Source organism: Squalius cephalus (assembly GCF_949319135.1).
Source record: "Squalius cephalus genome assembly, chromosome: 9".
Taxonomy (NCBI): Eukaryota; Metazoa; Chordata; class Actinopteri; order Cypriniformes; family Leuciscidae; genus Squalius; species Squalius cephalus.
This window is the reverse complement of record NC_137130.1, coordinates 43376099-43401800: the sequence shown is the minus strand read 5'-3', so window position 1 is coordinate 43401800 and position 25702 is coordinate 43376099. Positions and strand designations below refer to the sequence as shown.

The following is a 25702-nucleotide window of genomic DNA, read 5'->3' as shown; positions in this document are numbered from 1 at the left end:
GTATTTTCTCCTCCTGGATCTGGTTTCCAGCATGACAAGTTGCTATTTGCAGAACAAAGTTTCATTGACAGCTTTCTAGGCGCACTCTCAAAAACAACAAATAAAATACTCAACATATACTAATTTGGTTGAATTTAACCATAATCATTCATTGCCCTTAATAGACAAGGTAAAATCTTAAAAAATATATTTTTTAAATCACTTAAATCTTTTAGATCTGATTACCAGTTTTCTTCAAAATTTTACTTAACAGAATTAGCCAATTTTTAATTAAACTTTTTAATTAATTTAGAAGCATTTCAAAGGAAAAGTGTCAAGTCTGTTCATCCTACCTTAATACTTTAGGTCCTTTTAGCCCGACTGGAATGGTCCCTCTGTCGAACAGGGTTCTGCAGTCTGGCAGAGTGAAGACAACGTGGTTCCTCGCTCCCTGTCCATCCGACAGAGGGAGAATTCCGAGGCCTCCTGGATCTGGCCCGCCAAAATGTCGTGGATTTTTTCCTAAACCTAACTATCTGGGGCGTCTGCACTCGACACCTGCCTTAATATCCGGGGCGTCTACACTCGACACCTGCCTTAATATCCGGGGCGTCTACACTCGACACCTGCCTTAATATCCCTGGCGTCTACACTCGACACCAATACCTTTATACTCTAGCTCTTGCGTCTTCAGTCGACAACTGGCCGAGTTTCTAACTAACTTGCTTCCCTAAACTAGCTTCCTGCGCAGGAATAAATTGACAAACAGACCTGCAAATATCCTTTAAATGCTTTAATCACGGCCAGGAGATCTTCCCGAGCAGTTCTCAGGGAATCTCTCCCAAGAAGCAAGGCCGGAGGATCTCAGACAAATTCCATTGAGAATCCCACCGAAAAATACATATACAACAGTTTTTATAGAATCAGGGTATGGCATAAATTTCATGCTGCATTACATAATTTCCCCACTATTTGATTGGTTCTTCATATGCAAACCCCTCTGTTACTAGGTAAAGAAAACTCTAATCTTGTGATTACTTATCACAAGGTTTTAAAGATGACTTAATTTGTTCTAACAGACTTGTCTAGTTTCACTTCCCATAACTATGTTATTTTTACCCATAGACACATACTCAAAATCACAAGTTTTTCCCCAAAGAGTTTTGACACATTAAAAGTATATGAATGTTATTCCTGCAAGAAAAACAAATGTTAGTTGATTAATTAAAATTCATTCACAGGAATAAAGTGGGCTGCCTTCGAGAATCGGTCCACCACGGTCAAAACTACCGTGTTACCCTGGGAGGGTGGGAGGGCGGTGATAAAATCTAGAGCGATGTGGGACCAAGGTCTCGAAGGCACCGACAGCGGTTGAAGTAACCCAGCTGGGGGTCGATTGGACGACTTACCAGTGGCACAACTAGAGCAAGCCAAAACAAAATTGTGAACATCACGAGCCATCAGGGGCCATCAGAATCGCTGCTTAATTAGAAATATGGTACGACTCACCCCTGGATGGCAAGCTAGACTGGAACTATGACCCCACTGGACGACGTCTGATCGTAATTCCTCCGGCACAAATAAGCGGTTAGGTGGGCACCGGATCGGAGGCGTTACCCCTTCTAAGGCCCTCTTGACCTTCGATTCGACCTCCCATGTGAGCGAAGAGATAATCAGGTTCTCAGGAAAAATGCGCTCAGGAGTAGCTTCGTGTTCGGGACGATCAAAAATACGCGACAAAGAATCGGGTTTGACGTTTTTGGAACCCGGACGATAGGAAAGTGTAAAATCGAAACGACCGAAAAAAAGTGCCCACCGAGCCTGCCTGGAGTTCAATCTTTTAGCGGTTCTAATGTACTCCAAATTCTTGTGATCAGTCCAGACTGTAAAGGGTACCCCTGAACCCTCTAACCAGTGACGCCATTCCTCCAAAGCTAACTTGACTGCCAACAACTCCCGGTTACCAATGTCATAATTACGTTCGGCAGGAGATAATCGATGTGACAAAAACGCGCAGGGATGCATTCTGTCGTCTGAAGGTGAACGTTGTGAAAGCACTGCACCTACCCCCACCTCTGACGCATCGACCTCTACCACAAACTGACGTGAAGCATCAGGGGCTATGAGAATAGGAGCTGAAACAAAGCGGCTCTTGAGTTTGGCAAACGCAGCCTCAGCTGCGTCTGACCACCTGAACGCAGTTTTGGGAGAGGTCAAGGCAGTCAGAGGTGCGGCTAGTTGGCTGAAATTGCGAATAAAACGCCGATAGAAGTTGGCGAATCCCAGAAACCGCTGCAGGGCCTTGCGGGAATCTGGGATTGGCCACTCTACCACAGCCTTAACCTTGTCAGGGTCCATAAGCATACCTTCAGACGACACGATGTGTCCCAGGAAAGGAACTGACTGTGCATGGAAAACGCATTTCTCCGCCTTGACAAAAAGCCCATTCTCTAGCAACCTTTGAAGCACTAGTCGTACGTGTTGCACATGTTCCTGGAGAGACGAAGAAAAAATCAATATGTCATCCAGGTAAACATATATGAATTGATCGATCATGTCTCGCAACACATCATTGACTAGTGCCTGGAAGACTGCGGGACTATTGGAAAGCCCAAAAGGCATAACCAAATATTCAAAATGCCCCCTAGGGGTGTTAAAAGCAGTCTTCCATTCGTCCCCCTCCCTGATGCGGACCAAATGATAAGCATTACGCAAGTCCAATTTAGTGAAGAGAGACGCTCCCTGCAACCTCTCGAAGGCTGAAGACATCAACGGCAAAGGATAAGTATTCTTTACCGTGATGTTATTCAGTCCTCGGTAATCAATGCAAGGTCGCAGAGAACCGTCCTTCTTCCCCACAAAAAAGAACCCCTCCCCCGCTGGAGAAGAGGAAGGGCGGATGAACCCGGTTGCTAGAGAATCAGAAATATATTTCTCCATAACCTCTCTCTCAGGAACTGAAAGTGAATAAATCTTGCCCTTAGGCGGAGACTTACCTGGCAATAAATCTATAGCACAGTCATAGGGACGATGCGGAGGGAGAGAAGCAGCTCTAGACTTACTGAACACTTCACTCAGGTCACGGTACTCCTCGGGCACGTTTGATAAATCCACCGCTTCCTCCTGTAACACAGGGACAGAAACAACAGAACAAGCAGACACAAGACACGAATTGTGACACTCAGTGCTCCAAGCTGAGATGGTCCGTCTTTTCCAGTCGATACGGGGGTTGTGTAAACTGAGCCATGGGTGTCCTAAAACTATGGGTGTGAGTTGAGAGTCCGTAATGTAAAATGATATAGTTTCAGCATGATTTCCAGAAGTGATGAGTGTGAGTTTCTCGGTGACCAAGGAGATGGTGGGTAAAGTCTGTCCGTTCAATGCGTTGACTGTGATCTTCTGGGAAAGTGTACGAAGAGGAATCTGTAATTGTAGTGCAAACTGATGATCCAAAAAGTTACCTTCTGCCCCAGAGTCAATGAGTGCAGTGCAGTGGTGATCCAGAGTTGACCATCTCAGTCTTACCGGGAGGATGGTGGAAGTGGATGAGGTCTTACCTGCGGAGATCCCACCCGATAGTAGCCTCAAACTTACTATCGGGCTGGGCCTTTTACTGGACAACTGTAGGCATAATGTCCGTTGCCACCACAATAGAGACAGAGGCCCTGGGATCTCCGCCTTTCTTTCTCCTCCCGGGAAAGCCGAGCTCGCCCCACCTGCATGGGCTCGGGATCGTGGGAGCCGAACGTGTCCAGGCCGCTGGACCGCTGGTTCTCACTCCGACTCTGAACTGGGTTGGTGGGTGTTCTCTGCCCAATCCTGGACAGACGGGCGTCCACTCTCAGGGCCAGGTCGATGAGTCCATTAAGCGTTGAAGGAAGGTCCAGGGCGTAGATCTCCCTCTGGACACGTTCGGCCAGCCCATGCAGGAAATGGTCCCACTGCGCCTCCTCGTTCCAGCGACACCCGGCCGCCAGGGTCTTAAACTCGATGGAATAGTCAGATACCGATCGGTCTCCTTGGCGTAGGTCAGTCAAGACCCTGGCAGCCTCCTTCCCCTCGACGGCTCGGTCGAAGACACGTCTCATCTCCGCCGAGAGGGCTTGGAACGAGGAGCAGCACTGGTCTTGATTCTCCCACACTGCAGTTCCCCAAAGCGCCGCTCTCCCAGTCAGTAGCGTCAGAACGAAGGCTACTTTCGCCTCCTCCTTTTCAAAAGTTCTGGGCTGTAATGAGAAATGCATACTGCAACGTGTCAGAAATGGACGGCAGAAATTCGGCTCACCAGAGTATAATTCAGGCGTGGGCAGTCTGGGTTCCGACTGGGAGAGAGGCACAGGTGGTGTGGGGGGAACTGCAAGTGCAGCTGGAGGTGCTGGCGCAGTGGGGGGTTGTAGCTGATGAAAACGCTGGGTGAGCTCGGACACCTGTGTGACCAGAGTCTGGATAGCGCGTCCTGTCTCCCCCTGGCTGCGATCCTGTGCATCCATCCGGCCGATGCATACTCGAATGAAATCCTCCAGTGAAGCAGATGAATCACCCGCTGCTCCCATCGTTTGGTCCATCCGTTCTGTCATGACAGAAGACTGGAAACAATTGCAGGTGAACAATATTTATTGGAACTCAAACACAGAATAAGACAATTCAGGAATGAAAGTTCCTCTCAGGGTGCGGTCGCGATCTCGCGTGCAGGAATCAGCTCCGGACGGTCCACACAGGGGGAAACGCTCAGACTCGGACACACAGGGACTTCGATGGTCAAGTGCTCGGTGCTGAGTGCTGGTGCTCGGTGATCTGTGCTCGGGTGCGGTGAAACAACAGGGATCCACTGAAGACACGACAACCCGGAAGACGACACGAACATACACGCAGGAACAGCAAACAACGGATGGACACTGGAATGGAGAGATGAGTGAGTATAAATAGGGAACGGTAATGTGAATCAGCTGAGGTGGGGAATGGGATGATTGCGAACAGCTGGAGCACTGAACAAACACGTGAGCGGGACAACGCCCACTCCCGCAAACTCACAGACATGTAAACAACAATGACACGAGACACAGAGGAAACAATGAATTCACAACCGTGACATTATCCAACATCCTAAAGATAAAGTATTATAATTCGAAGATATTTCTGATGTTATAAAATATTGCATATTAATTTGCCAAGCAAAATGTATATTATAGTCAGAATTATTGCGCTCCTATTTGGCGCGCATGGGCACAGCAGCGCTCGTTCAATATGGATACATTTGCACGACTTTCTAACATTTACAGATGGAGAATATAACTGTAAAATGTACGTTTTGCACTGAGAAAAAAAAAATTGTCACAAATGCATAAAACAGCACAAAATATACGCTGTTTGATGGTGGATCGATTTGATCCACGATCGACCTTTAGGGCTGCTTCAGAAACGCGTGCACACGCAATTATCTAGACTAGATAAACCTGGATCAAATTAGTGAGATTGCGTGAACTTCAATTACCTTTTATGGAACCACTTTAGCCCCAACTTATTTGTTAGGCTCAATCAAGTCCGGTTTTGGAGTTTAATCCCCGCTTTTCTAAGCGTCTTTTATGGAACAACCCTCAGATCATGAACACAACAAACACAGGGATAAATATACAAAGACAGACTAATGAATGGAAACAAGAAACAGGTGCATGTCAACAATGAGTAACCAAGGAAACAGATCAGGAAACACTGAAAAACCAGCTCAAAGTCCAAATCAAACAAAGACCAAACAGGACAGTTAATTTTCTGAAAAAAATACTTTTTTTAAGGTGAGACATGGCAGGCAAAAACATAGATTTTTCATGCAGTGGTCGGTTATCAGATTTTGGGCTAGTTTACTCCTTCAAAATGTGTTCTTTCAAGCCGCTATAAAGAAAACGCTGAAAATATACATTAAGATGTTTATTTTCTTAATTTTTTTTTTACTTGCGGCAGCATTCCAACGCGACAAGCCGAGTTCCGTCTGTTTACTGAAGTCTGTCATGACCGGTTGTAAAGCTCCGAGTCTCCTGCACAACGCTATTGAAATCTCATTGGCTACTGCTGGTTTCTGCTAACGTGATTCGCTCAGACGCATAACGTGGTGTACTCTGTTAATTCATTCAAGCCTTATCCACAACTTTCCTGCGAGTCTTATTGGGCGTCGCCATGACACTCAATACTTCCTGTTGACGGTATCTCAGTTCAGGTTTAGCCTAACGCTTAATGAAGCTAGCACACAAGGGACACTCGCGTCACGGTACAAACGGGTAAAACTGATAACTGACAAGTAGTAATGCTGACAGATAAGCAATGGCTCCTTGTGGCTCAACGTGTACCGTTGTCGGGTGCACAAACAACACGCGAAAACTGAAGGATTTTATGAATGGGAGCATATGTTATTTCCAACATAAACAGACCCTCTACGCAGAAAGAGTTTTTCTTGTACTTAGAAAAAACTGCAGTACAACTGTATATATATGTATTTAAGTGGTATGTTTATTGTTTTCAATAATTTGAAAATTAATTAGAGAATTAACTTGAATGTGCAGCAATTTGTACAAATAGAGAGTATGTAGGCCTACTATATTCGTTGTAGCCATTAAATAAGAGCATTTGGTTTCATATTTGTTCAAATATTATAATGTAATTTTTTTCATCAATGTCGATTATGAAAAGTGAACACCATAGGATGCATCGGGAGACTAATGGCGCTTTTCCACTACACAGTACCAGCTCGCCTCGACTCGACTCGCCTTTGTTTGGTTTTCCACTGTGTAAAAGTTGTACCTGTACCTGCTTCCAGGTACTTTTTTTCGTACCACCTCCGGCGAGGTTCTGAGGCGATACTAAAATGTGACGTGAAAACACGGCAGACTGCTGATTGGTCAGAGAGAATCGTCACTATTCACTGCGTCATCATTGCATGCACCAGACGGAGTATCCTGAATAAAAAACAGCAAAAACAAAAACATCCAAAAACAGCATACACTCGATTTCCTCCATTGTCCTGTGTGTGTGGGTAGCGGGTGTGTGTCGTGTAGAAGATTAAGTCACGGCAGTTTCCTGCGGCGTCGCTATGATGACCAGGTACTATTGTGGAGGTACTATCCGGTACTATCTGCAATGGAAAATGGAGCGAAAAACGAGCCGAGCGTAGTCGAGTCGAGTCAAGTTGAGCTGGTACTGGTAATGGAAAAGCGCCAATAGAGTGGGTCAGACATGATTTTGTTAATGGTTCAGACATGATTAAACTTAATTTTCTTCATTAAGTTTTCTTTTGTAGAAAGCTTTTCTTTAAAGTGAATTTTGTTTTGTATAAATTGTATCTTAATTTTAATAAATTTTTATTATTAATAAGTAATAAGCATATATAGCATATATAGACAATATAAATCATGACATGGAGGCGCCGGCGCGGTCACTTGCATTGATCGTGAACAGGAGCGCATCTCATCATAAATTAACCGAAACTCAGACATGAGAAATATAGCTAATCTAAAGAAAGCTTTAAATGTCTTTAGACGAAACCATTCAAAATGAAAAGAAATAGGCTACTCTCTGATTATGTAATCCAAGATGTGCATTTCTCTCTAGGCTGTTATGCGCGTTCACTACGGAGATGGCGATCGTCAACATCATCTTTGTAGCAGACACTGACAGAAAAGACTAGTTTATTAATAAAAATCAATGCATGCATGTCACCGGATTTACAAATGCACATATTGCTTGTTGCACGCACACTCGGCACACATATTATGTCGAAATAATGAGATATTGTGTTGAAATAACATTATTAATAATAATAAATCTTTAATAATATTTGATTGAATGCTGAATGTTGTGCTTGTTCAATTTAATAAAATTAATACTTTAATTGTGATCATTAAAATAATTGAATATTAAACATTAAGTGGCCATTTTTTCCCATTTATTAAAAGTATTTATATATAATATATCTAGCATCCCCTCAGCACATGTTAAAAAATGATCTGGCGCCCCCCTGGTTATATTATAACGGCCCACGTATTAAAAATGGTTGGGTCTAAATCGGGCATGGGCTCATAATTACAGTTATATGTTGTGTTGGGCCGGGCCGGGCTCGGACACAACGAGCTCAGGTAGGGTCGTGCTTGATTTTTTGGGCCCGATCTAAGCTCTACTTGTCATTACCCAAGCAAGTTGTTTGGGCTTGTTGAGGCTCTCCCATAGCAGTATCTTCAGGCTAACGTAAACCGGAAGTTCGTTACTGCCTTGTTCTACGTTGCCATAGCGATCACGGGAAAGGTCAGAGTTCGGGAAAGTTGTGGATATGCCTGCCATGTTATTAAATAATCAGTTTTCATGAGCTTGAAATATTATATATTATTATTACAAAGGGCATGAGTAGGGGTGGGGGAAAAAATCGATTCTTACAGTAGATGCATCGCGATGAGGGACGTGGACGATTCTGAATTGATTCACAAATGTCAAAAATCGATTTTCTAAAAAAAATAATAATAATTTTTGTTTCTAATAACGTAATATTGATGGAACGCAAAAGGCGGAACTCTAAAGCGGACGTGCAGTGCAGTGCGCGGACAGTCTGTGGTGTGCACATAACAGAGTCACGCACATAACAGACGCATGATGGCTGAGCGCCAAATTAGAACGGCACCCTCTTCATTAAAAGCTAATTTATGGAAAATTGGCAATTTCATTGTGACCTATTTAGTATTTTTTTGTATGAGAGCTGCTTTCGGTATTGTTTAGTTTTCACATCAATATGCTGTAAACCGATCTGTTATACGCAAGTTACGTTATACTGCCCTGCAATATGTGCAATGCCAGTCACAAAAAGTTACATTTTGACTGTGCTCTCTGCAGATGTTCATTCACTTTTTTAAGCTGTTTTTGATTATGGTATACAGCAAACATTTCAAGTCATAACTCTTTATTATGACCGCCGCTAGCATAGCTAGCGAAAGCGGTCATATAGGGATTGTCAAAGTTTTTTTTTTTTTTTTTTGTCATCTACTGAATTTTTCGTCAACGATACCAGGGACACCGAAACACCGGGGAACATGAAATTTGGTGGGAAATTTCGTTTGGTCCCCAGGGGTGGTGTTGAGCGAAGGGTTGCTGGTTTAGGATGATACTGTCACACACACACATTGTAATGCCAAACCAGCAGAGGGAGCCCTCGCCTGAGTACTGACTGTGTTCCACTCCCTCTGCTTCTTCTGCACTCATTTCCTGTTTGACTGCTATTTAACCAGAGACCATTCTTGTACTCATTGCGAAGTATTGCCAGTTATCTGCCTTACCGAGTGTTATTTTCCTGTTTATCCTGCCTGTCTACTGTGTATGATTCTGCCTGGTCCTCTGTTTATCGATTTTCTGGATTATCCCCTTTGTTTTGGTTGCCTGATCGGACTGATGTTTTTGCTTGGACCTATTGCCTGCCTACTCACTCTTGCCTTTTGGAATTCCCCTTTGTACGTTGAAAGATCTGACTGCTACCTTGGTTTTGACCCTCTGCCTGCCTCATCGTATTTGTCTGTGGAAACTTTCTTTAATAAACTTCTGCACATGGATTCCCACTCAGCCTCAGCGTCCTCGTTACAGAATACTTCGCCTCCCCTGAATCCAGCAGAAGTTTCGAACCTGCAAGCAGCATTCGCTTATCAAAGCAATATGTTAAAGGAATACCAGGAACAATTAACCAAGCTCCAATCAGTCAACGAACATCTAACGCACTACATCCAATCACTTCCACAACCCACGCCAAGAACGGTAAGCTTTGCCCTTCCTGAAAAGTTTGATGGTACTGCTGAACAATGTAAAGGCTTCGTTCGTCAGATCAGACTGTACTTTGATCATCAAGGGGATAAATTTGAGTCAGAGGAAAAGAAATGTGCATTCTTAATGACGCTGTTAACGGGGAGAGCTATCGACTGGGCTGCAGCAGTTTGGGACTCTGATTCACGGTTCAGATATTCAGTGGATTATTTCATCCAGCAACTCCGTGAAGTGTTTGAATACCCCGCCGGAGGCAAAGATGTGTCTACACAAATCATTAACATCACACAAGGTAACCGCACCGCTGCTGAATATGCTATTGAATTCAGAACACTTGCTGCACAGAGTGGTTGGAATGATATCGCTTTAAAAGCCATGTTTCAACGTAGTCTCAACACTGAACTGCAAACTGAACTAGCTTGTAAAGGAGAGAATTCCTCCTTTTCTGAATTTGTCACTCTTGCCATTAAAATTGATAACCTCATGAGACAGGCTCCGAAACGTAAGGGCAACAGGGGAAATCAGAGCAGTTCACAGATTCCAGTCACGATCGATGCACGCCCTCACGACGAACCTATGCAACTCAACGTCTCCCGACTTTCTGAAGGGGAAAGGGAGAGGCGTCGACAACATCAGTTATGCTTTTACTGTGGTGAAGCAGGCCATCGCAGTCTAGGATGTCCACACAAATCCCAAGCTGTTCCCAGGGTAAATATTGAACATTTCTCCTTACTCAGTAACAAATCATTTACTTTACCTATTACTCTCAGGATTGACACATTGTCTCTTGAATTAACAGCGATGATTGACTCTGGAGCCGCTCTGAACCTGATTAATAAGGACATTGTCACAAAGTATAACATCCCCATTCAACCATGCACCCCACCTATCAAAATCAAGGCCATCGATGACACACTTATTGGAGAGGGGATCACTCATCAAACAAAAACTCTCACACTTAATGTCGGTTTGCTGCATCAAGAGTCTATCACACTGTATATTGTTGACTCTCCCAAATTCGAGATCATCCTGGGACATCCCTGGCTATCTATTCACGACCCTGACATTTCCTGGTATCATGGTGAGTTGACTCATTGGTCCACATTTTGTCTAGATCACTGCCTTCCCACTAAACCCCAACCATGTCTCACAACCAGCATTGAAAGTCCAGATACCCTCAAGACTGTGAACATCCCCGCCTATTACTACAATCTTTCTGAAGTCTTTAGCAAAACCAAGGCCGCACAACTACCACCACACCGACCCTGGGACTGTGCTATCGATCTGCTTCCCAATGCCATGCCTCCCAAGAGTAAAGTTTATCCTCTCTCCCAAACCGAAAGTCAAGCAATGGAGGAGTATATTGAAGAGGCTCTGAACTCAGGTTTTATTCGTCCATCTACATCACCAGCAGCTGCAGGATTCTTCTTTGTTGAAAAGAAGGATGGAGGACTAAGACCCTGCATCGATTACAGAGGACTAAATAATGTGACTGTCAAATTTCGTTATCCCCTTCCTTTAGTACCCTCTGCCCTAGAACAGCTGCGGGAAGCCACCATTTTCACTAAACTGGACTTAAGAAGTGCCTACAACTTAATTAGAATAAAGGAAGGTGATGAGTGGAAAACTGCTTTTCTGACCACCAGGGGGCACTATGAGTACCAAGTTATGCCATATGGGATGGCCAACTCACCTGCCATCTTCCAATCATTCATCAATGAAATCTTCAAGGACCTTCTCAACCAGTTTGTGGTAGCCTATATTGATGACATTCTCATCTACTCTAAGTCTGAGGCAGAGCATATCAACCATGTTAAAGTAGTCCTCTCTCGACTACTCGAAAATCAACTCTACGTCAAAGCAGAAAAATGTGAATTCCATGTTAATCAAACCTCGTTTCTAGGCTACCACATAAGTCACCATGGAGTAAAGATGGATGATTTAAAGGTTCAAGCAGTCACCGAATGGCCCCAACCCACAACAGTCAAGGAATTACAAAGATTCTTAGGCTTCGCAAACTTCTACAGACGCTTCATCCGCAACTACAGCACCATAGCGTCCCCCCTAACATCACTTCTAAAAGGTAAACCCACAAAACTCAGCTGGAATAATGAAGCCACCAATGCCTTTATCACCCTGAAGGAAAGATTCACGTCTGCCCCCATTCTGAAACACCCAGACCCCAGTTTACCTTTTATAGTAGAAGTGGATGCCTCTGACTGTGGTATCGGGGCAGTACTCTCACAGAGACATGGTCAACCAGGCAAACTACATCCATGCGCGTTCTTTTCAAGGAAACTAACTGCCGCTGAACGGAATTATGATGTGGGGAACAAGGAACTGCTATCCATGAAGGCAGCCATGGAGGAGTGGCGACATTGGTTGGAGGGAGCGGTCCACCCATTTCAAATCATCACAGATCACAAAAATTTGGAGTATATCAAAAGCGCAAAACGTCTTAACCCACGTCAAGCTCGTTGGGCTCTATTCTTCACTCGCTTCCAGTTTACAGTAACCTATCGGCCCGGCAGTAAGAACTGTAAAGCAGATGCCCTCTCCAGACGATACGACCTTCCCACAAAACATCTCACTCCAGAACCCATCCTTCCTTACTCTGTCATCCTCGCTCCAGTTTCCTGGGACATCATGGAGGAATTACAAGAAGAGCAACAACGTGAACCACCACCTGCTCACTGCCCTCATGACAAACAGTACGTACCACTATGTCTACGTCAACGCATCATGCAATGGATTCATACTTCCATTAGTGCAGGCCACCCCGGTATTTCTCGTACTATTCATCTGCTACAAAATTCATTTTGGTGGCCTGCAATGGCCAAAGAGGTCACCGCTTATGTAAAGTCTTGTCAAGTCTGTGCCCAGTCTAAAACCCCTAAAGAATTACCCTCCGGTCTCCTACAACCACTACCCATCCCACAACGCCCCTGGTCCCACCTATCCATAGACTTTGTCACTGATCTACCTCCCTCCGACAATTGTACCACTATCCTAGTCATTATAGACCGTTTCTCAAAATCCTGTCGCCTAATCCCATTAAAGGGACTACCTACCGCCATGGAAACAGCCCAAGCCCTGTTCCACCATGTCTTCAGAGTATATGGTCTCCCAGAAGATATTGTCAGCGATCGGGGCACACAATTCACTTCCCAGGTCTGGAGAGCTTTCTGCAAACAACTGGATATTAACGTTAGTCTCACGTCAGGATATCATCCTCAAGCCAACGGCCAAGTTGAACGCCTCAATCAAGAAATCGGCAGATACCTACGAACCTACTGCAGTCGAGAGCAACACCGATGGTCTGAGTTTCTACCTTGGGCAGAATATGCTCAGAACTCTCTCACACACACATCCACTGGCCTGACCCCCTTTCAGTGCGTCCTGGGGTTCCAACCTCCCTTGTTCCCGTGGTCTGGCGAACCTTCCTCAGTCCCAGCGGTGGACGACTGGATTCAACGTAGCGAGAGGGTGTGGGACAGTGCACACGTCCGTCTCCAGCGGGCCGTGAGAACACAGGAGTTCCAGGCCAACAGACGACGTCGCCCACATCCTCCCTACCAACCAGGACAACGGGTCTGGCTCTCGACAAAGAACATCAAGTTACGGCTGCCAAGCAGGAAGCTCAGTCCAAGGTATGTTGGCCCTTTTAAGATTCTTAAGAGAATTAATGAGGTCACTTACCAATTGGAGCTTCCTGATAACTACCGAATCTCTCCCTCCTTCCATGTCTCCCTCCTCAAACCGGTCCACCTGAATGCTGACCCTGGCCATGAGACCCCAGAACCACCACCTCCATTGGACATTGATGGAACTCCTGCTTATCAAGTGAATGAGTTACTAGACTCACGACGAAGAGAGGGTCAGCTCCAATATCTGGTGGACTGGGAGGGCTATGGACCTGAGGAGAGATCGTGGGTAGCTGCCCGGGACATTTTGGATCCATCTCTCATCGAGGAATTTCATCGAGCCAGACCCGACCGACCAGCGCCACGACCACGGGGACGCCCACGTCGAGCTCCAGGAGTCGCTCCTAGAGGAGGGGGTTCTGTAATGCCAAACCAGCAGAGGGAGCCCTCGCCTGAGTACTGACTGTGTTCCACTCCCTCTGCTTCTTCTGCACTCATTTCCTGTTTGACTGCTATTTAACCAGAGACCATTCTTGTACTCATTGCGAAGTATTGCCAGTTATCTGCCTTACCGAGTGTTATTTTCCTGTTTATCCTGCCTGTCTACTGTGTATGATTCTGCCTGGTCCTCTGTTTATCGATTTTCTGGATTATCCCCTTTGTTTTGGTTGCCTGATCGGACTGATGTTTTTGCTTGGACCTATTGCCTGCCTACTCACTCTTGCCTTTTGGAATTCCCCTTTGTACGTTGAAAGATCTGACTGCTACCTTGGTTTTGACCCTCTGCCTGCCTCATCGTATTTGTCTGTGGAAACTTTCTTTAATAAACTTCTGCACATGGATTCCCACTCAGCCTCAGCGTCCTCGTTACACACATGCAGGAATACAAACAAATGCAAGCATGCACACACACTGACATCCACACGCACAGACACACACCCATGCACACACGTTTGATGTTGATGTTGAAATGTCTTTTCTGCTGAGATAAACACACACATTCATGGACATACAACCCCCTCTTGTAATGTTGCAACATGTTATAACATTCACACAGTTATAAACTGGAACATATACATATGCAGCAGGCACACACACATTCACACAGTTATAACTGTACATACTCCAAAACCTACATAATTCAAACCCTGACAAGATAATTTTCTTAGACACTTCAGTTAACTATAGTCATTAAAAGGTCAACTCACTCACATATTGGACTCACTCAGAAGGTTGCGTTATGGTTATGTGTTATGTGTAACATAACACTATAAAAGGCTCTTTTATAGCAGGACTTTGTATTTCTCATATTGATACTTTGCATGGATGTTATCCATTGTTATCATTTGATGACATAAATCTTATTGCAAAGTCAAATATCTTATGGCTTTTGAGATTTCTGTTAACGAACATATGGTTTTGCGGTTTCTTCTGAATGCCGTACATGGGAAATTAGTAATTTCACAACACACCCTAACCCTGAGGACAACTGACATTATATGTAAGTACCACATTGGAAATGTGTTGCTGTTGAATTTGACATGTTTATATGTTAAAATATATTAGTTAGTAAGCAAATGTAGTTAATTACAGATCAATAATAGACATTCAACATTTATAACAATACCTCGTGCACCTTTCAATAATGTCACTGTAGTATAGGTTTACAAAGAAACATTATAACTGACTTGCTTTTTTATCAGCATTTTCATGTATTTCATATATTGTTCATGAAGTAAATGTTATTTGGTGTTTGTGTTTTTTCACAATTATTTAAAACTGCCTTTAATGCCATTTACAGTTGTGTGCATAATTTTACACACCCATGCTAAAGTTGACTAAAAAGAGGAATAACAAATAAGTCCAACCTTTAAGGACACCAAGTTTCTTTGTGAATGAATAATGTATCGTGAAAAAAATAAATGTTCTTCCTTAAAATATTGGGGAGTAAGAATACACAATGTAATGTAACCTCTGTCTTCTGATTCTTGAAAAATCCTCACATTTCATATAATATTTTACATCCTATGAATACATTTTATCAGCGTTATGGACATTACATGAAATACACACACTTTACAAGTGTCCTACAAACTCTGTGAATTATTAAACAAACTGCCGATGTAGCATGAAAAAGACTTGCTTGAACACAATAAGTGTGTTTTTGAAACTCATTTTTGTAATACATTATGTAGGGAAAACGATACTTGGTTACTCACGTAACCTCGGTTCTCTCTAGAAGAGGGAACGAGTATTTGCGTAAGCTAGCTTACGCTACGGGAAAAGTTATCTTTTTCTCGAGATACTGAAGCCAAAAAATTATCCTTAATTTTCATTTATTGTCAACGCAGTGCAGTAGGCAGCTTAGCAGAGCTAGAGCGGGCAATACTGTGCGCTCATTGGCTGCCGCGCGGCAACTGCTTAAGCCTACCAGTGAGCCCGGCGTGACGTCACGCCCAATGAGGGCGCGTGCGCCATAGCGCGTCACAGCCTGCCAGAATGGGCGGCGTCAGAGCGTATATAAGGAGGGCTCGGAGGCTAAAACTCTGGTTTCTGTCGAATGAAGCGACATGAGCTCGTGGCGTGAGCACGGCAGGGAACGCAAATACTCGTTCCCTCTTCTAGAGAGAACCGAGGTTACGTGAGTAACCAAGTATCGTTCTCTTACGAGAGGTTCTCTCGTATTTGCGTAAGCCCCATTGTCAATGCCGTGCGCGCCTTGCATCCACACAAAACTCCCGGAAGCCCGAGGAGCATAGAAGTGGAAAGAACAGGTGGCCAGCGGGGCGGGCCAACACGTGTGTCATATAGACCCAACACGGGTCTATATATTACTTACATACCCCAAAGTGCAGCTCGACCAGGAGAGCTAAATCGAGTAACTAGCCTGCGCACACATAAGCAGGGCATCTACCCGACTAGACTGACAGAAGTTTAGCCTGCAGGGCGGGAACTTCCAGGTTATAGAACCTAACAAATGTAGAGGGGGACGCCCAGCCCGCCGCCATACAAATGTCATGAATGGAAATTCCGCTGGACCATGCCCACGACGAGGCCATGCCTCTGGGCACTGCAGGTCTTTGGACGCATAAGCTGCTGCAATAGCGTCCACTATCCATCTGGATAGCGTCTGTTTCGAGGCGGCGAGACCCTTGGTGCGCCCACCAAACGAAACAAAGAGCTGCTCCGAGAGCCTGAAGGCGGCGGAGCGTGTGACATAACACCTTAGTGCCCTGACAGGGCAAAGGAGGCTACTGCCGGACGGCAGGACTGAGAGGGAAATAACTTGAGTTCTGAACGGAGTACCCAACACCTTGGGGACATAGCCGTGCTTTGGTTTGAGAATGACTATCGAGTCATTAGGTCCAAACTCAAGACACGTCGCGCTAACTGATAGCGCATGTAAGTCACCCACGCGTTTTACTGAAGCCAGGGCTAACAGAAAAACGGATTTAAACGTCGGGTATTTCAACTCCGCCGAGTCCAGGGGTTCAAAGGGATAAGCTTTTAGGGCCTCTAGGACCAAAGACAGATCCCAGATGGGTACCGAAGGCGGCCGTGGAGGATTCAATCTCCTGGCCCCTCGGAGGAAGCGGGTGATGAGTTCATTTCTTCCCAATGCGCGGCCGCGCGCCGAGTCGGCGAGCGCAGCAATCGCAACAACATAAACCTTGAGCGTGGAGGGGGACCTGCCCGCGTCCAAGAGCTCTTGGAGGAAGTTCAAGACCTGTGGAACCCCACAAGATTGAGAATTTAGACTCCTACCCGCACACCATTTGTTAAACACTGACCATTTAGACGCATAGAGCCGCCTCGTCGAGGGAGCTCTGGACTGCGCGATCGTGTTAACTACCCCTTCTGGCAGATCAACGAATATCCGTTGATTACCCACGCATGCAAAGACCAATGCTCTGGATGGGGATGTAGAATTGAGCCTCGGGCTTGAGAGAGAAGGTCTCTTCTCACCGGGATCGGCCACGGGGCTGTTTCTGACAGCGCCATCAGCTCTGGGAACCAAAACTGGAATCTCAAGAATGGCCTGTGATGGGGTATAATCTGAATCTGAAAGTATGCGTCTTTCAGATCGAGAGGGATAAACCAGTCCCTCGGGCGAATCTGCGCGAGGATTTGTCTGGTCGTGAGCATTTTGAACGACCGGCTCATGAGAGCTTTGTTCAAATATCTCAGATCTAATATAGGTCTGAGCGCTCCGTCCTTCTTGGGAACGAGGAAATAACGGCTGTAAAAACCTGCCTCGGTTAAAGAAGGGTGAACTCTCTCTATCGCCCCTTTGCGCAATAGTTTCGCTATTTCTGTATGAAGCAGATGGGCTGCTTCTGTGTTCACCTCCGTCTCGACGCGCGCTCAAAAGCGCGGAGGACTGCGAAATAACTGTAGCGAATAGCCCCGTATTACTGTGTTCAGTACCCATTTCGACACGCCCGGGATAGCTTTCCCTGCATCTGCACTCATAGCTAGGGGTCGAATGGCCTCTGGGTCTCGCCCGCTGCTCTGCGCGGGGCAGGAGACCCGAAGCGGCGAGAGAGCGCGCGCGCTGTCGGTGCTGGGGAACGGGGGCTCACTGATAGCGACAACTGGCTGAGCAGTGCTCACAGACACGGTCTCTAGGGACTGAGAGCGCGCTGTAGTGGGCAGCCCGAAGCGCGAATGCGGGGCGGTCATGGGGGTGTTTACAAGCGAGTGTGAGCGCTGGGGAGCGGGCACAAGACTCTTTATTAAAACACGGCCGGTGGCAAGGGGCTTTATGAGATCTAGACCCTGAGTATGTGAAACAGAGCGGGCAGTGTGTAGGCGTGAGCACTGGGAAGTGGGCACATTTCCTACATTTAACACTCGAGCGGCAACCGCACGCTTTATGTGAGTGTGCTCTGTGGGACACACAGGGGAGATCGTGCTTGTGTGTAGACATGAACACTGGGGCGTGGGCATATTTACTACACTCATAACACTGTCGGCGTGAGCCGAAATGACCAGACATTGTGCTCTTTTTGCGATTTATCTGGGTCGCCGTAAAAACGGCGTTTGGGTGCAGGCGAGCGAGTTGTGGAACTGGCTCGTTGGCTGCGGAAAACACTACTGCAGTAGCCTTTACTAAGGGGACTGGCAGAGGAAGGCAGACGAGCTTGGACGGTGGTCCGGCCGCGGCGGGACTCAGCCGTCTTTTCCTCCCAGCGCGTGCTAGGAGGACTTCGCAGGCTCAGGTTTCAGCGAAACCCTAGGCCGGGGACCCCGCGGGGGAGGCGGCCTGTGCTGGCTGGTTGAAAGCGACCTGGGGCGGCCACGTTGACGCTGCTGCGAAGGCGGAGGGCGAGACGAGCGCTGAGTAGAGCTGCGTGCAGGAGGCTGTGTTTGAGAGCGGCCTGCAGCGGAACTCGAGCAGCGAGGCAGGAAGAGATTCATGGCCTGCGAAGCTTTCTGCACCTCTGAAAAACGATCCACAAGGCCGCTCACTGCAGGGCCGAAGAGGCCGGTGGGGGAGAGCGGGGCGTTGAGGAAAACGGACCGCTCAGTTTCTCCCATGTCGGCGAGCGTTAGCCAGAGGTGGCGCTCTGTGACGGTGAGCGAGGCCATGTAACGCCCGATAGCCTGTGCTGCGATCTTTGTAGCGCGAAGGGAGAGGTCCGTCGCGCTGCGCAGGTCCGTCAAGGCGGTCTGATCCGGGCCCTTCTCGTCCAGCTGACGGAGGAGATCGGCTTGGAAGATCTGAAGAACCGCCATTGTGTGCAGGGCTGAAGCGGCTTGGCCAGCGGCGGAGAAAGCGCGGCTGACAAAGGCTGAAGTGGTCCTGCAGGCTTTAGACGGGAAGGCAGACTTTGAGCGCCATCTCGCGGATGGGGGGCAAAGGTGCGCTGCGACCGCCTGTTCAACCGGAGGGATGTGGATATATCCCTTCTCCGTGGCTCCGTCCACGTGCGAGAGGGTCGACGAGGCTGGAGAGCGAAGTCTGGCTGAAACTGGAGCGTCCCACGACTTAGAGAGCTCTGCGTGGAGCTCGGGCAGAAAAGGCGCTGGTCTGGACGCTGGCGAGTGGCGGCGGCTGGGTAGGAAGAACCCGTCGAGCCTGTTCGGTGCGGGCACCACAGCCGGGGACCATTCGAGGCCCAGGTTGTCGACGACCATAGTGAGGAGGCGGAGAAGCTCGGCGTTGACACTGGCATGGGTCTTACCAGACTCGCGTGTACAGGAAGAGGCGGAGCGGTGCGTTGAAAGCCAGTGCAGGCCTGAGCGGCTGTCATATTTTGTACCGCCATGCGGTACATCTAGTTATTGAGCTGTGAATAAGAGAGGCTTAGTATGTTACTAATTATTCAGAATATGCGTAAGTCCACAAGCATTATACGTTATGATAGCTGCTGGTACATAATTCTATATTTTTGAACGAAAACTGTTTGTGAATTTGCTACAGCAAAATGTTTTTTGTCTGAAGGATTATATTGCTTAATTGAAATAACAAGAGGATGTTGGTTAGAAGTCTATTATTAAATGCTAGAGATTCAGAATATGCTGAAGTTTGTATTAATTTACTACAAGTACGCTGCTAGTAAAGGCACACATTTATTTTCCTGTTGGTTCTCAGCAATGTTGGGACATAATGCTGGCAAATGTAACCTTACAGTTGACTTGCCAAATCACTTCCATTTGTTTTATTAATAAAATTAATATAGGAATTATTGGAAGTAAGTTCGTTATGGGTCATCATAAATACTTTGCTTTAAAAGTACCAAGTAGTAAAACAATAATTTCATAATTTAATTTAATATTCATTAATAATCGATAATCGTTACCCTCTGAATCGAATCGTGAGGTGCCTAGAGATTCCCACCCATAGGCCTAAGCATTTATTCTGTTTTAAAGCAATTTTTTTCCAATAGAAATCTATTAAATTCATCTATTTAAATCTTTAAATTCCATTTTCTCAAAATGAGTTTTTTGTAATTCTCCAGTACAAAAATATCAGCCTATGTAGCACTTATACACCAAACTTTCCAGTTATAAACTTAACAGTAGTCTGAAGATATTTTCAGAGGGATTTGTTAATAAATCATCCCTGGCCTTATTTATGTCACATTTTAATAAAAAAAAATGGACAGTATATTTTGATTTCCTAGGTAATGAAAGCATATATCCTGAAATACCTCTGATTTTTTTTTTTTTTCATATTATGACTAAACAAAATGAAATAAGAATTTTGCACCTGCCTTTATCATATGTTCAGATTTATCTACCCGAAAATACATGCAAAATGCACATATTTAATAAGATAATGCATAATTTGCATAATTAAAAGTACAAATTTAAAAAAACAAAACCTTGTAATACATTTTTTTATATACTTGTGTAAGTAATCAACTGAGGAAGTTTCATGAAGTTTCTCACAAGCGGGAACATCCACAATGCTCTGACAAAGACAATGCGACAACAGAGAGACTAAATAGAGTACGCTGATCAGAATCAGCTGGTGTGCGGATCAGTGGCCGAGAACAGCGACCACACCCACATGAACACACACACACACACACACACACACACACATAAACACGAGACGAGAAAAGAGACAGCGAATTCATAAACCGTGACAGTCTTAAATCCTCAAGTTGAAGAGGTTCATTTCGACAAAAAAGTCCTTCTTCTGCTAGATGATTAAATGCACTGATATAATCCTGAGCTTTTATTTCATCAGTTAGCTTTCATTTTTCCTATAAAGCTGTTTTGGTAATCAGTGAGCTCAATCTATAGAAGGACTAGAGTAACAGCATTCATCTGGTGTGGAGATTTAATTTTTGGTTTATTCTGTGTTGCAGGTTCAGGCACGATGAAAGGCATTATTCCCAAGAGCAAAGCAAAAGGCACTGACATCTGTGCAATGGGCGACTGGTGTTATTATATAATCCGCTCTGATCTCGGCTGCTTTATGATGTCAAAAGATTTAAATAAAGGTTTAGACATCTCTATTTTCAGTCTGCACACTTCCTGCCAAAATGGAGACCACTACCTTGGAGATGAAGATGGCTCCTTTTACATCATCAAGGGCAATTCCTACCGCAGAGTCAAGAACCTGACGACAGACAGCGATGCCAAAGTTTTCAGCCTTCATTCCAACTGCCAGGGTGGAAACCACTACTTTGCAAATTCTGGCAAGTTTTTCATCATCTTCCAAGAAAAGGGCACTTACCGAGAAACAAAAAACTTGAACACAGACTCGGAAGGTGTAGTACACAAGCTGAATCCCAAGCTCAGAAACGGCCTCTATTACTGGGGCGTAAAAGGGTTCATCTCCTTCCTAAAGCCAGTCTCAGATTGGGGAGTTGAGTTTTACACCGGTACTGACCTCAGCAAAGATGAGCGCGATGGTGTCTATTCTGTTCATCCCGATGTTGTTAACTTCCTTCCTGGTGGGCTGTCCGTAACTAAAGGCCCAACCTTTGGCACGTGGGAGAATATTAAAACTATAACTAATGACAGCAAAACACCAGTGACATGGCAAAAGAAAATCAATAAAAAGGTTGGATACGATAAGGAGAAGATGTCTGAGATCACACACAACTGGAAGATAGCCGCGTCAGTCTCAGCTGAAACTGGAGATCTTGCCAAGCTAATTGCGAAGGCTCAGTTCTCCTTTTCTGCAGAATATGGAGGCTCACACGTCAGCACTGAAAAAGAAACCTGGAACGAAGCAACTGAAGTGGAAGAAACACTCACATTTGAGCTGAAGCCAAACGAGTCTGTATATCTGTGGCAGTACAAACTGGGTATCGGTCAAGAACCAGTGTTGTTCTGCCGTGATTTAAAGATTGACGATGAGCCAAAACCTCCGACTGAAGTCCCACTGCCACCCGCTCAATCATGAAAACATATCAGGATGGTTTAACTCCAAGAATAATCAAGTGCTTCAGTTAAATACCTTAATTATAACTTCTCAAAAAATTACTCAGATATCTGCATGCTTTGCTTAAAATTAAGCTAAAATTGTTTTTATATAGCAAAGAGATTTTTCAGTTTCAGATGATGTAACTACAAATTGCAACACTATTCATTATGGTATTATTGAAACTTTGTCTTTATGATTAAAAGAAACAGAAAGAATCCTACTTTAAATCTTTTGAAAGTTCTTCTTAAAATCTCACACATTCTTCCGAACTGCAAATCTTTCAATATGGTGGCTAAATCAGGCTTTGGGAAATTTTATAAAAAAAAAAAAAAGAAAAAAAAAAAGGGTGCTCAGTCTTGTCATAGTGTAACCAAAGTCTACTAATGTGTTTGATTCACAAGTCATAATAGCTGCATTCTGTACTCATGCATTTGGAGTATTCATGTAGGCTAATGAATAGCAGTTTTGTTTTTTTCATATCTTTTTTTTCACGTTTTACTTTATGGCATATACCATTTGGATATTGCTTTTAATAAAGCTGGATACTGCTTTTAAAGGCTTGGTGTTTTTATTGCCATTCTTTTTCTTAACCAAAAAAAAAAAAAAATCATTCTTGTGGGGTATCTCCACTCCCAGATTGCACACACACACACACACACACACACACACGTCTGTTTGATGTGTGATAGTTTTTAGAAATATGCAGAAGATGCTGGAAATCCAGAGTTGCAGGATTTTTCTGAATTGTGATGGGCAGTTTAACAGTTCAGGACAAACTAGGGACATCTCTGTAAATGCAGTTATTTTGTCTTGTGGACTACATCTAAACATCTGTAAAGTGAAGTAGCTTAGTTGAGGCAGCATTAAATAAAAAACAACATGACATTTTCATGATCCCACTTATTTAATTTTAAATATTTACATAAATATTCTGTAAGGTGTATGTACAGTAACCTTATGTTTACAAACAAACATTTATGTGTGTTCTTCTGTAGTGTTGGTGAACATATGGTCATGTTACTCTTCTTGTAAGTCATGTTTTCATTTTTAAATGAAAATAAATTTAATTTAATTTAATTCCTGTGACAGAAAGAGTATGTCGTGCAGACTTTCATAGTGGAATTTAAATCTGCAGCATGGAAGAATTGTTTTTTTTTTTTTTGGTTAGAAATAAACAAAAATCAATTCTTGAGAAAATACATGATCAAAATCAACACTGTCTCGTTGCTTTACCCCGATTCACAACAGTAAGTTTATACTAATGATTTAAATTTGAGCTGTCAGATTTCAAAAGGAAATGTCAGTTTCATGTCTTTCTCTTTTAGGAGAGATTCTGGTCTTCCCAGTCTCTCCGACTGTAGACACACATCTGCCATTCTCATACAAGTCTCTAAATCATAGCTGATGTAATAGTCACTAGGTTCTTTCAGCTTAATATGAATCAGCTCTGGTGACCTTCATCCACCAACACTTCACTACAACGTACACTGCACTTGTTGTGGTTTTGGTGTGTGTTCCTTTTTCTAATCATAACCAAACATCAAAATTTCCTACTTCTAAATTCTGAAAAAACAGAGATTCTAATTATTGGACAAAAAACTTCCTCATGTAATAATCTAGAATACTGTCTAACACTTGATGGCTGCTCTGTTAAGTCTTCGTCGTCGGTTAGGAACCTGGGTGTGCTCTTTGATACCAATCTTTCATTTGAAAGTCACGTGTCTAGTATCTGTAAAACTGCATTTTTCCATCTTAAAAATATATCTAAATTACGCCATATGCTCTCATTGACAAATGCGGAACAGTTAGTTCATGCGTTCATGACCTCAAGGCTAGATTATTGTAATGCTCTACTGGGTGGTTGCCCTGCACGCTTAATAAACAAACTACAGCTGGTTCAAAACGCAGCAGCTCGAGTTCTTACCAGAACCAGGAAGTATGATCATATTAGCCCAGTTCTGTCAACACTGCACTGGCTCCCTATTAAACATTGCATCAATTTTAAAATATTGCTGATTACTAACAAAGCACTAAATGGTTTAGCTCCGCAGTGCTTGAGCGAGCTCTTAACGCATTATAGTCCGTCACGTCTATTGCGATCTCAAAATTCCGGCCAGTTGATAACACCTAGAATATCAAAATCGACTGCTGGCGGTAGATCCTTTTCCTATTTAGCACCAACACTCTGGAACAGTCTTCCTACCATTGTCCGGGAAGCAGACACTCTGTCAGTTCAAAGCCAGATTAAAGACACATCTCTTTGACATAGCATTCACATAATACATTATAGACTTCTATAATTCAATGTTAGGCTGCATAGATTTGGTCAGCTGGAACCGGGAACACTTCCCATAAATCCTGATGTACTCGTTACATCATGAGAAGAATGGCATCTACGCTAATTTTAGTGTCTGTGTTTATCCCGAAGTTTTCAGCCTGAAGGATCCAGGTCGTATCCAGATCTGATGAGGAACCTTCGCCTGGACCCGATGACAACCCAGATAGCAATTACGTTTGGGCCACATTTGGGTATTATCTGGCACATATGGCCTAGATGTGGCATGGCTGAACAGATATGGGCCAAATTGTAGCCATATTTGTTTTGCCATAACTTTAAAATCTGCGGGAAATGCTCTCTTGGTTCACAACTGATTTTGAGGTATATGGCCCAGATAACAACGAACACATGAGAGCCATATGTGGTTGAGATATGGCACACAGTGAGAAACACCGACTTGTGGTAAACATTTGGCTTATACGTGGAAAAACACAGGAATCCTGAAATTAAGTGCCGCAAACATCCGCCGTTCCACACCTCAGGTTGCTCTGCATCTTCCCTCCTATTGGTGGAGTGAGACTACAGCGCGACTTTGAGTGCGACGCTGGGCAGCTGACGCCTTTTACTCTGCTTTCCTCACGACTGTGTACATTCAGGTAAGTGATGTTTTGACATTTTAAAGTCATATAAATGAAATATGCAGCATTACGTGTCAATATTGCATGTTATTATGCGTTTAGTTATTCGTTTCATCGAGGAAGGGGTTGAACTAGTTAATATTTTCTCAGTTTACTGAACTTACAATAAAGTTTAATGTAACTTAACTGTTAACTTAGGCTATAGCAGTTCGCTGGTTTGCCGTTTTAAATTAAGATGTTTTTGTTTATAAATCAACAGCTCACTGCCGTACGCATATAAAATAGTATAGTTTGTCATTGTGTAGGTAGCCTATTTGTGAATTAAGGCGACGCGGTCCAAAGTCGGTGTTACTGTTTGTCAAAAAACCTAAATCCTAATTTGTGTTCACAATCATTTAACTAATCATAATAATATAAAAATGCCAAGAACAAACACATTAATACGTGTGCATTATTGTATGTATCTTTTTATCTTTGTATGTATCTAACTCTG

The 25702-nt window shown here is 44.3% G+C and overlaps 1 protein-coding gene across 1 annotated transcript in view; it reads left to right on the top strand.

The window, feature by feature from the left end:
- The window catches only part of LOC307164976 (uncharacterized protein), a 39276-nt gene extending 16396 nt beyond the window's left edge, over positions 1–22880 (top strand). Inside the window, exon 2 of the mRNA XM_079882228.1 lies at positions 21227–22880. Within this exon, the coding sequence (XP_079738354.1) occupies positions 21238–22272 (1035 nt within the window). The 5' untranslated portion in view covers positions 21227–21237 and the 3' untranslated portion in view covers positions 22273–22880. The remainder of the gene's footprint in view (positions 1–21226) is intronic.
- The last annotated feature ends 2822 nt before the right edge of the window (positions 22881–25702 follow it).